The sequence below is a fragment of the Camelus ferus genome, chromosome 3 (genome assembly GCF_009834535.1).
Source record: "Camelus ferus isolate YT-003-E chromosome 3, BCGSAC_Cfer_1.0, whole genome shotgun sequence".
NCBI lineage: Eukaryota > Metazoa > Chordata > Mammalia > Artiodactyla > Camelidae > Camelus > Camelus ferus.
This window is the reverse complement of record NC_045698.1, coordinates 95,361,159-95,376,160: the sequence shown is the minus strand read 5'-3', so window position 1 is coordinate 95,376,160 and position 15,002 is coordinate 95,361,159. Positions and strand designations below refer to the sequence as shown.

Sequence of the window (15,002 nt, the reverse complement as noted above, 5' to 3'; positions counted from 1 at the left end):
ATTTCACTGCCATCCTTTATATGGTAGTTTCCTTTGTTTTGGTTTTTCAAATAATTTTTTTCCCGAAATATAAAAGCATAGTTTGTGGTACCGTCACAGTCCTCTGTACTCACCACGCTGGGACCCTTCCTGTCAGGTATACCCTGTTGTAAGCAAGTTTGGCAAATGAACCCACATTTACATTACAGATAAATTCATATTAGGGATTTTTTCCCTTTAGAACATAATTTCCTCAAATGCTGATTTCTGTTTTAGTGCATTTTAAATTCTTTCATTTTAAAACTCACAACAGCTACCAGCTATGCTGGTAGAGTGCTGCTCAGACCACGAGCGGAGGGGGGAAGCATCAGGGGAGGAGACGGGGGAGGGGCTGGGCCTCCTTTCGGGGCAGAGTCAGGGAGCAGGCTCGGTGGCAGCTGAGATGTGTCCTTCCCTCGGCAGGGTTCGACACCAGCATCCTGCCCATCTGCAAGGACTCCCTGGGCTGGATGTTCAACAAGTTGGACATGAACTACGACCTCCTGCTTGACCACGCAGAGATCAACGCCATGTACCTGGATAAGTACGAGCCCTGTATCAAGCCGCTCTTCAACTCCTGTGACTCCTTCAAGGACGGCAAGCTCTCTAACAATGAGTGGTGCTACTGCTTCCAGAAGCCTGGAGGTAAGGCCCAGGGGCTGGGCTGGGCTGGCCATTCAGGAGGCCTCCTCTTCGTAGTCCATTACAAAGAAAGACGGACACACTGACAGAGACATTGGTCGCCTCTTCCTCCTCCATTAGGTAGACAGGTAGGTAGATACATAGAAAGGAAGGAAGGAAGAAAGAACAAACGTACGTAAGTCATACTTCCATGTCCATGGGCTGAATCACAACTTCACAAGCTAACAAATGGTTGTTCTACTCTGTCTGGCATTATGGAAGGGCAGAAGTGGCCAGATTTATGCATTCACCAATCTTTCTTCCACCTTTGATCATTGTGATTAAGCAAAAGGATGAATGAGTAGCAACCACTGATCCTAAGAGTCAATCAGTGTCTATCAAGTGCAGAGACGTCTGTTGGGGAAATCAGATTCCTAAGTTAATTCAGATGTTTTGGGAAATTTTATAAGCATAGGCAGCAACCTAGAAAGGTATGCAGGACTCTGAGTGCATTCATCTTAAAATGAAATTTGAATTTTTTTGAGGAAACTGGAACCCAGCATACTCCCTGAATTGGGGAGATAAAGGTGATTCTGAGGAAACTCAGGTAGACAGGCTATAGCTCAGTGGTAGAGTGCATGGCTAGCATGCTGGAGGGCCTGGGTTCGATCCTCCCGTGAGAGAGAGGCAGAGAGGCAGGCAGCACTTCCTTGGACACCTGCTGAGAGGGCAAGCTACCCAGAAACATCCCAGGTGGCCAGGGAGTCGGCGCTGTCTCCTGGTCAAGGCAGAATCGGGCATTATACCTCCAGGTGAAGAATGAGCCTCAACCTTGAACCCTGAGGATAAAACCATACAATTCTGTATGATCTCAAGCCCCAAGCTCACTAGGCTTAATGCTGAGCCACTATCAGCATTTCTGTTGAAGTAAAAAACACAGCTGTTATTTAACATTGATTTGGAAGGAACAGCTGATGTGATTAGAAAAGGGAAAGATACGAGGTATAAAAACTGAAGAGAAAAAATTATCACCATTTGCAGATAATATGGACTGCACACCTGAAAAATTCAAGGAAACCAACCAGAGTAACTATCATAAATAAAATGAGAATTTAGTAAGGTGGCCAGGAACAAATTTAGTATTGAAACAACCACCAGTGAGGAAATACAATGGGAAAAAAATGGATTTCGTTTATGCTGGTATAACAGTCAACACCAGGGCAGTGTATCTGAGAACAAAACTTGTAGCTCCACTGGTTTACAGGCAGACCCTGTGCTGGGATAAAAGGGCTCAATAGTGTAGCGCTGTCAACTCTCTCTAGATTCATCTAATTCTTCCCTTTAGTGGTGATGTAATCTTTTTGCCTGGAAGCCAAAAGGATTCTTTACCTTTCAAGAACATAAATTTCCTAGGACATACCTTAGTTTTGCTCATCCTGGTTGCTGTCACTTTTTCCTGAGACACAGTGTGTTCCTTTGAGCTCTAGAATTAAAACTTTAATCTTAAGAGCACCAGTAATATGGATGTCTCAGCTCAGTTTTGCTGCTTCAGGTATATCTTTCCTTCTTTATTGCTTAACTTTCCTCCTTATGTCATTTATATCCCTGAGTGCGTCTCTGCCTTATACAGTCTTTTTTTCATTAGAATCCTTGCTTTCTTGGAAAAAATCTTTGGCAAATATTGTCCTCTGCTTAGCAGCAAACGGTTTCTGCTGTGAATTTTTCATCTGCAGTTTTCTCTTGCAGCATTTTTAGTAGGTCTCAGTCTTGATTCATTTCCCCTTATCTTTCAATAAGTAGCGTTTTAAAAATGACTATACGACAACTTGAGAAAGGGCCTGACAATTAGAAACTTCATACTAAACAGACACCTTGCTCACAGGAATGACTGGGACGTTCCTTCTGCGCAGTGACAGAGATGAGCATTTCCATTTGTAACTGGTTGGTGTAAACACGTAAGACAGTTCTAATACACGGTCTAGTGCAGCCTAAGAATTCAATCACTGCTCATTATTTGTCATAGCAAGTGCTACCTTTAATCATTTTAAATCCTAAGGCAACAAAATATACTCGATAGCCAGATTCTCTCAAGGAACAAGCAGCGAGACCAGGCGGCACTGTGAAAGCCCCAGGGTAACAGATGTAAATGGGTGCTCAGGTGCTTCCTCCAGGTTCCACACCTGCAGGTACAGAGATGGTATAAGTGTCTGGAGAATCTGAATTCATGGTCTGCGCTGGAGGACCGTGAGCCAACAGGGCCTCCTAGAGCCACAGCCTCGGCAAAGGTGAGTCATGGTAAAACTCCAGACTCGAGGTCACCTTTCTTCTTGCCTGGAGGGGAAGGAACCAGGGTAGCACACACTTGCCTATGCGCTGCTTAGCCACGCAGGCTCCTACTGTATCAGTCTTTCACTTGAGAACTGCCAGTTTGGAGCTCGTCCATAGCAACATGTGCTTGATACCTGAGGGCGTGGAGGATGAGAGCTACAGAGACCGGCTGCAGCCACTCAGCTAGGAAGCGGCAGAGCCCGGCGTCAAGGTCTCACTCTTCTGTCCTCACTGTCTCTCTAGGTCTCTTCTGTCCCTTCAGAGTCGTCCCCTGAAGCCCTCTGTTTTACTTTCTTGGGGTGTGAGGGCTAAAGTGGGCATTCTAATCCTCTTTCTAAACTGCAGCAAGACTGGAGGGTGATTAAATATTTTTCCAAGTCTTTGGATTCAGTACACGTGCCCTCTAGTTTAAAGCTTTGGTCCTAGTTCTCAGCTCATAGAAATCTTAGCTGATAACAGACTTTCTGCTTTAGGTAAGGAAGTAAAGCATCAAATCACCTAGAGACACTTGTTATTTGCTTGTCTTGCTGGTGGGGAGAAAGATTCCTGTACAGTGCAAGTAGCCCACAAATACTATTTTGATACTTAATACTTACAGCACCAGGTACTTGTGTACCTACGTATTTAAGATTTCTTAAACTTAGTAACACCAATGTCCTGAATCTGTTTTGCCGCACAGTAATAATAGCACATGGAGTAATTCCACTCCCAGGTGTGTCATTGTGTACATTTCACGTCAAGAGTGAAGCCAATCATTAGAGATTATATCCCTTACCATCTGGAAACTGACTTACATAAATTATTTTTAGGTCTCCCTTGCCAGAATGAAATGAACAGGATTCAGAAGTTGAGCAAAGGGAAAAGCCTGTTGGGTAAGTGCCATTTCTTGACACTCATTTAGACAACTAATTAAACCATCCATGTCTCTTGTAATATTGAGCACAGCAATGGTTATTCAATTAGGGACTAGTGTTTCGTGAAAGAAATTCCCCGTCTTACCCCACATAGGGCTCTTCCAGGAAGCTGGTGATGTGCCCTAGGCAGCTGGACAGAACCCGAGGCCCAGGTAACTAGCTGAGAAGTGCTGCAGGCTCCATCAGCCGGACAGCATTCAGAGGTCACCTGTGGGCCAGGTTGCCTGGGTGGACACTGAGCCCCATCTCTACTGCTCACTCCTCCCTGGCCTTGGGCTCCAATGGACCTTGACTTTTTCTTTTTTCAAGTACGCCCAATAGATAAAAGAGCTTCCTACATTCCCCAGATCAAGTTGTACATTCAAGGAGGAAGATAAGCTGATTTCCTTCTAAATTTATCAGACAGGGTCCAAGGACTTGAGCGTACTTAAAGACATTTCTGTTTCATGTGCGTGATCCCTGGACTCTGGCTCCATGTTCCTCCTGTTATCTTTGTCCAGATGTTGAGGCAGAAGCAAGTGGGTTGTGTGAGTATGTTTTTCCCTGACAGTGCTGCCCTGTAGCCAAGGTAAAGGTCCCTTTAGCCCCACACCCTCCTTCCTGCAGGACTCACCTGTGGTTGTGGCACTCAGACCATGCCATTGCCGACACAGTAGGGGAACCTTATCTGTTGCTCTAAAAAGAGCCTGCATTGCTTCCCTTGCTTTTTAAAAAGAGAGCTGGCAACTGCAACACAATAATTCAATTATTCTTGTTCCACATTCAGAAGCAGGTGCACCCCCTAAACAGCTGCCATTTCAGGTGTTTATCATCTATTTATTTACCTGAAGGAAACGGGCAAGTTTTTGCAGATTGTCAAATACAGATGGTCTGTGACCTCTGGCTGTTCACTTTGAGTTTCGGGTCACCTTACGGTGGATCCCTGTCCTTTCTTCTACTTTTGAAAATTACTTATTATTTCCCTGGCTTGCCTCACACTTTCCACTTCTGATAACACCCTTTTCAACTCAACTCAGAAAGAGCTCCAGAGTTGTGATTTTGACCTGTCTGGGTGTCGGTTCTTCTCCAGTGTTTTTTAAAAACAAACATCCTTCTGGTTCTCCCTTCCATACGGCTTTCCAGTGCAAGGACTCGGGCCTACTGCTCCATTAATAATGAATGAGGTACTGTAACGGATGTGGTCTGAGACTAGAAGATGACTTTTTCTTCCCCAGCACAAATCAATGAAAGGCCTACCTTTGTCTGACTAGGCATTATCACATCTCCCCACATAGGGAGATTACGCTAGCTGACTCATAAAAATACCATTTATACTATCTGCTTACAAGGTATTTTTTACATGAGAAAATTAATATAACTGATTCTAATTTGTTATTTCTCATTTTATTTTCTGAGTCTGAATGCCCCTGAATATACATTTATAATTACTGCCTTAGAAAAAAATGGTAATTCTATTACATTATAGATAGAGTAGCACCTGCTTCTTACCAACCTGGAGGCTCAACCCAGCATGCATTTTTTTGTGTCTATTAAGTACTATTGTTTTCCAGCTGCAGGGCGAGGAGGAGGACCAGCGTTTCCCCAGCTTTTTACTTGTCCATCTTTGCAGAGCTTGACTGGCAATCTGTTAACAAATCTGCCTTTTGGTTACTGAAGGCATTTTTTTTCCTTCCTCCTATTTCTGCAGACTGGAGGTGCTGTGCACTGGCTGAGTTTCTAAGTTAGAGTGTGGGCACCACTTCTAATTGTGGCATTAGCAGACTTGACTTACCTGTCCCTTAGGAGTGGTTTTCTTGGGACAACTTCTGATCCTTGATCTCTGAGAGCCTTGTCATCTTGGAATAGCCTGGTGAACAGTGAGTAGTTGGTAGAATCAGCTGGATCTGTGGTTACTGCCTCCCCTATTTCATAAAATAAAAAGTAAATTTAAAAACAGTCACTCTAAAAAAACACACAAATTTAGAGAGTAGAAAACCAGAGTGGAAGCAGAAACCTCCATCTTCACATGGGTGAGGTAGACAGTGTTACTACTCAGGTCACACTAAGGAGAGTTCTCCCGCAGTACATGAGCTCACAAACACATGCACACACCCAAAGAAAAATTAAAACTAAAAACTCATAAATGCTACTACCTACAGTTGAGTGAGGATCAGATTGGTAACACTGGTTTAAGCACAGGGAATACTGTCTTCAAAGCTGAGAGGAAATCACTTTGCACCTAGATATTTATTTCCATGATCACATGACAGAGATATTCTCAAACTAAAGACGCATGGCCCAGACTTGAAACGCATCACTGAAGCCTGTGATACTCAGAAAACAAATGATCCCAGAATTATTATTGAGATGCAATTGTGGAAAGGAAAAAGGCATACTGCTAAATCTTAATAAACATCAACTATACAAATAAATGTTTTGCTAATAAGCTAGAATTAAAATTTCATACTGTAGGGGGCAGTGAGAAAACTGTGTTGAGTTTCTGGTTAACTTTAGCTCTTAGGGGAAAAAATAGGCTTCTCTGCATATTTTAAGGTAACAACAAAAATATTGGAAATAGAATATACAGCTTTTAAACTTATGGAAGAAAACCATAGAATAAAGAATACTTGACCATTTCAACAAAGAGCAGGAAAGGAAGAAACAGTAAATACAAAATACAGTGGTAGAAATAAAAACATACCTGTAATCACAATAAATGTGAATGGGCTAAAAGTCAATTATTATGAGACAGACTATTAAAATCTGACAAAAGCAAATTGTTTTGAATTCTCAAAAGAAAGGGGGAATATCATCTTGCTAAAACATTTTTTACCATATAATGTTTTGTATTAAAATTATAGGTATTCTAATTAATGACAACAGAATTGCAAGGAAGAATTGTCATATTTACATCCCAATCAGAGACTTCACTGTAACCTCTTCTTGAAACTTACAGTTCAAGTAGACAAAAAAAGTAACATAATTAGTATTCTTATACATGTAGTTCTGTGTACACAGGCATAGAATATAGTCCTTTCAAAGACACATTAATATGTCATGGATTATACCACAAAAGACAACTAAAACTAAAATATATCTCAAAAAAGTATCATAGCTCATATTCACTCTCTACAACACAATAAAAGTAGAAGATTACCCAAAGGCAAGAAAAAAATAAGTCATCCAAATTGAAAAAAGAGGAGTAAAAAGTTTCTTTGTCCGGAGATGAAACGATTTAACCAAGGGGGTGAAAGATCGCCACACTAAAAACTGCAGACACTGATGAAAAGAATCCCATGTTCATGGATTAGAGGAGTTAATACTGTTAAAATGTCCAAACTACCCAAAGCCATCTATAGATTCAATGCAATCAGTGGCATTGTTTTTCTTTTACTGAAGCAGGAAACACAATCCTAAAATTTATGTGGAACTACAGAAGACCCCAAATAGTCAAAGCAATCCTAAGAAAGAACAGTTCCGAATTTCCAGCTATAACATAAGCGACAGTCATCACAGCGGTGTGGTACTGGCATAAGAACAGACACACAGGCCCATGGGACGGAACAGAGAGCTCAGAAACAAACCCATACGGGTAAAATCAATATATTCAAAAGACAGCCTCTTCAATAAAGGGTGCTGGGAAAATTGGATATTCACATACGGAAGAATGAAACTAAACTCCTAATTTGCACCACTCACAAAAATTAATGGATCAAAGACTAGAAAGCATAAAACTCCTAGAAGAAAACAGGAAAAAAAGCTCTTGACATGGGCCCTGGCAGTGATTTTTTGCATATGACACCTAAAGCAGAAGCAACAAGACAAATGGACTTATTTACAAAACAGAAACAGATTCACATAGAAAACAAACTTATGGTTATCGGCAGGGAGGGGGTGGGAAGGGATAAATTGGGAGTTTGAGATTTGCAGATACTGACTAATATATATATAAAACAGGTAAACAACAAGTTTATACTGTACAGCACAGGGAACTCTATTCAATATCTTGTAGTAACTTGTGAAAAAGGATATGAAAGCAAATCTATGTATGTGCATGTATGACTGAAGCATTGTGCTGTACACCAGAAATTGACACATTGTAAACTGACTATACTTCAATAAATATACACAAAATAAATAACTGGGACTATGTAAAATTTAAAAGCTTCTGCAGAGCAAAACAAACTAGCAAGAAAATGAAAAGACAACCTACAGAATGGGAAGGAATATATGCAAACCATGTATCAGATAAGGGTTTATATCTAAATTATATAAAGGACTCATACAATTCAATAGCAAACAAAAACCCCACAAATATTTTAATCTGAAAAATGGACAAAAGAACTGAATATTTTTTCAAATGACAGTATTCAAATGGCCAACAAGTATATGAACAGGTGCTCAGCATCACTAATCACAAGAGAAATGTAAATCAAAACCACGATGCATTATCCCTTTGTGCCTGTGAGAATGACTGTCATCAAAAAGACAAGTGATAACAAATACTGGCAAGGATGCGGGGAAAGGGAGCCCTTGTGCACTGTTGGACGGGTTATAAACTGGTACTGCCGCTGTGGAAAACAGTATGAACGTTCCTCCAAAAACTAACAATAGAACTACCATATGATCTAGAAATTCCACTTCTGAGAATATATCCTAAGGGAATGAAAATACTATGTCAAAGAGATACCTGCACACCCATGCTCACTGCAGCATTATTTACAATCGCCAAGACAAGGAAACCCGTGTTCATCAATGGATGAATGGATAAAGAAGTTGTTACATGTATATACATGACACAATATCATTCAGTCCACAGAAAAGAAGGAAATCCTGCCAATTGTGACAAGGACAGACTTTGAGACCATTATGCTAAGTGAAGTAAGTCAGACAAAGAAAGACAAATGCTGTATGATCACTTATGTGTAACTTAAAAACAAACTCATAGAAAAAGAGCAGAGACTGGTGGCCGCCATAGGCAGGGGGAGAACTGGAAGAAGGTGGTCAAAAGGTACAAACTTCCAGTTACAAGATAAATAAGTACAGGGGATGCGATGGACAACATGACAACTATAGTGAACATTCTGTGTGGTATATATGAAAGTTGTTAACAGAGTAAATCCTCAGTTCTTATCGTAAGGGAAAAAAGCTTTCAATATGTATGAGATGATGGATGTAAACTAAATTCACTGTGGTATCATATCATTATGCTATATGATATAAGTCAGATCTTTGTGCTGTATACCTTAAACTTACACGGTGTGCTATATGTCAATTATATTTCAGTAAAACCATAAAAACTTCCAAAATAAAACAAGTTACTAATAAGAGTAGTACCAAAGAGAAAAATAAGAATTCATCAAAGAAGGAATGCTGTCTAACCTTGAGCAAGTCCTAGAACCGTGTTATCTGGACTGAGTAATAACCAAGCAGCCCATCCTGTCCTGTCAGCTCCGCAGCAGATGCCCCATGTGCGGTGTGAGCCCTCCCTCTTCTCTTCGAGGGCATTAACTCTGAGTGTCTGTTCACTTCTCGGATTCAAGTTGGACCTTTTGTCCCCCCAGGAGCATTCATACCTCGATGTAACGAGGAGGGCTATTACAGAGCCACACAGTGTCACGGCAGCACGGGGCAGTGCTGGTGTGTGGATAAGTACGGGAACGAGCTGGCCGGCTCCAGGAAACAAGGTGCCGTGAACTGTGGTGAGTACACACAATGGCCTCTGATGACTTGTAGGTTCTCACTGTGTAAGGCTCTGGGCACCAGAATTTCTAGAGGTCACTGAGGTCTACAGTGAGCAAGTTTACAATGCAGACACAGTAACCCTGACATCACATGAGATGAAGCATAAGACCTGGCTTTTCGAGTGGCAGGAACTCACCATGACTAGTGAATTGCATTAACAAGAAGGTAGAAGCATCTCTAGAATTATGCGGCTCACATCAAAACAGAGCTTATGGTCCATGCCACGCAGACTAGCCCCACCGGGGCAGGGATGATCCCATTTTCAGAAGGTAAATGGCATGGTTTTGCCCTCCCATGAAGGAGGTAGTGAGGCACGAGCAGAAACTAACCTCAAATCTTTTCTTCCTTCCTGATGTTTCAGAAGAGGAGCAGGAAACTTCAGGGGATTTTGGCAGTGGCGGCTCTGTGGTCCTGTTGGATGACCTAGAGGATGAGCAGGAGCTGGGCCCACAGGACAGACTGGGGAGGCTGCGGGTGCACACCCGGGCAGTGACAGAGGATGACGAGGACGAGGATGACGACAAAGAGGATGAGGTTGGGTACATATGGTAGTCCCCACTGAGGAGGAGGACGCGAGCTCTGCACACAACTGCAACTCACTTCCTGTTCCTGCGTTTGTATCTAAGACTCCATGGCCCACGGCCTCTTCTCCATTGTTGCCCTCTCTACCCAACCTAAGGTTTGGAAGACGACTCCTTGTTCCCAGAGCATTCTGATTTTGCATACGGTGTGTGGGAAGAAGGGTGTTGGGTTTTCTTTTTTAGACAGGGGAATGGCTGGTTGAATTAGAGCCTCCTTCCCTCCCGTGAGTTTTCTGCAACAAGCATGTGATGTATGTGGGATTCTGACAGCGCAGGGAGCCCCCACCCTCTAAACATCAAAGACCCTTTCCATCACCCACACCCGGTGGTTATTACAGCATGGTTCCTGGCCTTACTGTGTCTAAGTGCTTTTCTTGTGTCCTGTAGATGTTGTGGAAAACACACCACACTGTACCTTTCCCCCCTGCCCCTCCCCACCCACCCTGGTGTTTATTATTACACATTATTTTTTCACATCACTCGATCTGGCTTCCTACAAACAACAGCCTTAATTCAGTTAAGAGTCCCTTTGGGGAACTGATCTTCTCTATTAAAAGATACTTCTCTCTGTACGTGCATCAGTATGTGAGTCTGTACAGAAGAGACTGTACACACCTCTCAGAAAAGAGGGTTTGGGTGTCTACTGAAAATTCACTTGGAAAAAAATTACACATTTGTCAGTATGTCCAGACCTGGGTCATAGTCTCTGGAATAGGGAATTTGTACCGAAGTCCTTTCTTTGCACTAATGGCTGGCACGTGTAGCCTGCAGGCTGAGGAGGCTGCTTCTCTATGCAGCGGCAGAGTTACTGGGAGCCTCTTTGTTATGGAGGAGCCTCTGTCTGCCTAAATCACTTTTCTCGCAGAAGCCATGCGACTCCCACGTGGGCAGCCTCACAAGCCATCTCTCTCATTTCAGCTCAAACCTTCCCCTGGGCTGCAGCAGGCCTGTCTGTGGCACGTTCCTCCCTTCCCTACCTACTCAAGGGCTTTTTCTAAGGCATGTCCATGTACACCCTGCTCTCCGGGAAGATGGAACTATGGTGTTCCATAGCAGAAGAAAATTCAGGATTCTTAACTCGGTGTTTCAGTTTGCCCCTTATCTATCCATAAATCGTCATCGTGATGAGGGTACCAAAACTGTACCGATTTTTTTTCAATCACTCATCATTTGTAAAGAATCTCAGATGGAGGCCTAGAAAAGAACTTCAGGGCAGCATATGAGAAGTAGGGTTAGATTTTTAAGAGCTAGTCTGTGCCCCACCCCCCCCACCCAAAGCCGCATCAAGGTACAAATGAAGAAAGCCCTTCACCACTGCGTTTCTTTTTGTCCAACTCTAGCTCCAAGTTTGGTAAGGTCATCATCTCTACTGTCTTTAGGATTTTCCTCTCCCTATCAAGCTGGCCCAGGCACAAGTACCAAAGAGTAGTCTTCAAAGTGGCCCCATTCAGTTCAGTACAGGGCCTCAAGCTCCTGTCCCACCTGGTGTCCGCCTACCTGGATGTCCTAATCAGCCACCCTGCAAGGCTCTCTGGCCCACATATGTTTTTCTTCCCTTCCTGAGCTCCAGCCAGGCCACCAGAAGACCACATACACTCAGGCAACAAATATAGTCAATCAAACTGAGATCATGGGGGCAGCTGACCAGTCTTCACCCCAAATTGACCATTTGTACTTTACCAGCCCACCTCTAACTAGTATTTTCCAGTCTTTGCACTGGCCAGACCCACTGGCAATATCCCTGGAGTTGGCTCAGATGGGAAATGAACTTCTTGGATACAGCAAACCCGTTTGGCCTGACAGACAGGAAGACAGCCAGGACCCCAGCTGTAGGGAGACCACAGGCAAGCTCTGTACTGGGATCTCTCAACTCCATCACCTCCATTTCAGTACTTTTTTTTCTCACTTGAACAAAAACTCTGAGATAGTAATTTAGAAAACAGCTGCATAATTGCAGCTAAACACAATCAAGTGTATAAAAGAATCGAGGCGTATTTAAAAAATCTCAGTTTAGACCAACAAAGAAAACCATTGTTACTGTCTCCTCTGAGCCTGGGAAACACACAAGAGGACAAATTAAAATTGACAAATTGATTTCACTTACAGAAACTTCTAGCAACAGAGCAAACTACTGATTTTAATTTGCCTAATTATCTTATGACAAGTGTCAAATTAAGATGACACTTAAAGACCCTTGGCATTAACTTACTGATGGAGAAGAGTGCTCAGTAGTCAGTTCCCAGTGAGGTAATGAGATGCTCATCTTCAGAGATATTCCAAGAAGGTATTTTTGATTCATTAAGATATTAAATAAAAAGCCCTCTTATGACTGGAACCCAAAATCAATGGAGCAACATTAAGGCCACTTTTTGTGCCTCACTTTGGCAAGACAGCGTTAGTTTTTAAAGGTACTTTTCATCAGTACTAAAGATTCGTGTCTTTAGTTACCTTAGCCTTAGCAGAATTTTGTTTTCCTCTCTTTCGGCAGGAGTCTTTTAGCAGGTGACTAAGTATACATAAAAATCTTGATTTACAAAAAATAGTGCTGTGACCATCATTCCCTTGTTGCAGAAAAGTATGGAGGTGAATCTTTGCAGACTCATTTTTGGAACCTCCTTAGTGAAATAGTTTTATCCTTATTCCATAAGTGGATCTTTGATTTTATACCATTTCCTTGGCATCCAAGTTAAACCCTAGAATTTTCTTCCACAATTAGTTCTCTGCCATATCAGTGTCTTTTTATTTCCACAAATACTCTAAGCATGGGAATACCCTCACACTAAATTTGAGGTTTCGTATCAGTTCCTTCTCCTTCACGCCCGTCTCCCCCCACCCAGCAGTGAGCGGCGCCGTGCCTGTCCAGCTCTGCCCTCTGCTCCTCCCAGGACACCACTTACGGCTGTCGCTTTCTTTTCTTCTTCACTTTGACCACACTGTACAGTAACGTCCAAGAGCCCTTTCTACAGTGGGTGGTTTTGGTCTTTTTCTACCTTTTCGTCAGAGTCACTGCTGTTCGTCCCTGTCCACTGTGTAGCACTGTAATGACAGCCACCAAATCCTGAGTGCCAGTCTGTCGTCCCTCTTGTAGATGAAATAGTAAAGTAGAAAACCTAGTAAATTCTGAATGCTTTTCCATGTAGACTTATCTGGAATGTGAACACGACTCTTTGGTTAATAATAAATGCTTAACTGTAGTCCTGAGTAGGTGCATTTCCGTCTGTCTCAATAAATTTTAATTTGTCTCCAACATCTGAGTGTTGTGTTTGTTCGTCTGCACGTGCACTCACAGGCCGTGTCCACGCCTGCTCTCTGGGGAACAGCATGGGCAGATAAAGGGGAGCCCCGGTGCAGGGTCCTCTGTTGAGGCCCAGCATGTCCTGACCCCTCGGCACACCCGGGCCCTGTGCTTGTTCACCCTAGAACCCTATCACCTGGCCCCCTTTGGGCTGCCTTCTCCTGTCTCAGGCCCTGACTTGTTACTCAGTCCTTACCCATCAGGTCACTGTTGTCACCCTGTTGACAACCTTAAGCTTTTATTTCTTATTCCTCCCTCCCCAGCTCCTCAGTTATTCTCCAGTTCTCTTGGGAAAGGAAGAAAAAACCTCCTTTACAGGAATTCTGAGTTCTCCTTCCCCATTCATGGATTGACACACAGATGCTTGTCAAACATCAGAAAGCGCCCAAATTGGAAGAGGAATTGCTTCCTTTCCACCTTTATCCACATTCAGGCTAGTATATCTATGACTTAATTATACCGAGTGAGTAATTTCACCACCAACTGAGGTAGAAACGATGTTATGAATAATTCCATTCCTTTACCCCATGGACTGGATTTTACAGACAATTTACAGATTGACAGTTTAAGGAAACGTGCTTCAGAAATCCGCAAAATAACTAATGTCAGGAGAGCAATGGCCAACATGAAGCCTCCAGGGGAGGCGGGGAGGTAAAGGGTACTGTAAAGAGCAGCTGGCATTTGTGGACACACCCCAAATTCCTCTTAAATCAGCAGATTTACAGTCAAACCCCACAGGTCTCCTCAAGTCATGCCATCATGGAAGCCACCTTGATCCATTAAAGACCAGGACCAAAGGGATATTAGTTACATAGCGTGAGTAAAAAGGTCCCAGCACCTCTCAAAACTGTCGGTCAGTTGGAAAGTTTGCTTTGACAAACTGGCTCAAGAAAAGAGGAAGGTTTCAAAATGTATTCATTCAACAAGGCTTTAAAGATGAATGAGTACACTTGCAGATTTATAGATTAATGAGTGCTGGGTAGATGAATGCCGCTATGGGCAGGCACCACATTCAGTGCTAGGAATATAAAAGTAAAGTAAGACCTGGGGCCTGCTCTGTACAGTTATCTCCTCGAAAAAGAGACAAGTAACTATTACAGTATAGGTTGGTGGATGTCATAGTTGACACCAATGGCTATCGCACCCTTGTTAAAGCTCACCTTTCTTGGTTTCTTATATACATCCTTACCTGGTTTTCATCCTATCTGGCCATTCCTTTTAGGTCCATATATCCTTTTGTTCAACCAGTCCTGTTCATGTTGGTGTTCCTCAGATCTGTGTCCCTGGCCTATTTCTCTTTAACGTTACATGCTTTCTCTGAACAGTCTGTCGGTGGTTTCAACCAACTCATCCACTTGGAGAAGCCCCAGTCTATGTCTCAAGTGTAGGTTTCTCTCTGCTCCATTCTGAAATCATCACCTGACATGTAAGTAATTCTACTCAAATTTCCCATTGATACTACCATTTTAAACCTTACAAAATCAAAATGAGAGAATGAAATATAGAGTGAATATGCCTACG

The 15,002-nt window shown here is 42.7% G+C and overlaps 1 protein-coding gene and 1 long non-coding RNA gene across 5 annotated transcripts in view; one reads left to right on the top strand and one right to left on the bottom strand.

Annotated features, from left to right (window-relative positions):
- SPOCK1 (SPARC (osteonectin), cwcv and kazal like domains proteoglycan 1) overlaps positions 1 to 13,510 on the top strand; it is a 469,763-nt gene extending 456,253 nt beyond the window's left edge. Inside the window, exons 8-11 of one of the 2 annotated variants that reach the window (XM_032476825.1) lie at positions 442 to 663; positions 3,777 to 3,839; positions 9,425 to 9,562; positions 9,967 to 13,510. In XM_032476825.1, the coding sequence (XP_032332716.1) occupies positions 442 to 663; positions 3,777 to 3,839; positions 9,425 to 9,562; positions 9,967 to 10,157 (614 nt within the window). In that variant the 3' untranslated portion in view covers positions 10,158 to 13,510. The remainder of the gene's footprint in view (positions 1 to 441; positions 664 to 3,776; positions 3,840 to 9,424; positions 9,563 to 9,966) is intronic. The other variant, XM_032476824.1, reaches the window with a different exon arrangement.
- LOC116662722 overlaps positions 645 to 15,002 on the bottom strand; it is a 203,791-nt gene continuing 189,433 nt past the window's right edge. For 2 of the 3 annotated variants that reach the window (XR_004318730.1, XR_004318728.1), the window contains 2 exons: positions 5,653 to 5,782; positions 645 to 771 (listed from right to left, as the gene is read on the bottom strand). This is a non-coding gene — a long non-coding RNA (uncharacterized LOC116662722). Of the gene's footprint in view, positions 772 to 2,672; positions 2,820 to 5,652; positions 5,783 to 15,002 lie in introns of all 3 variants that reach the window. The other variant, XR_004318729.1, reaches the window with a different exon arrangement.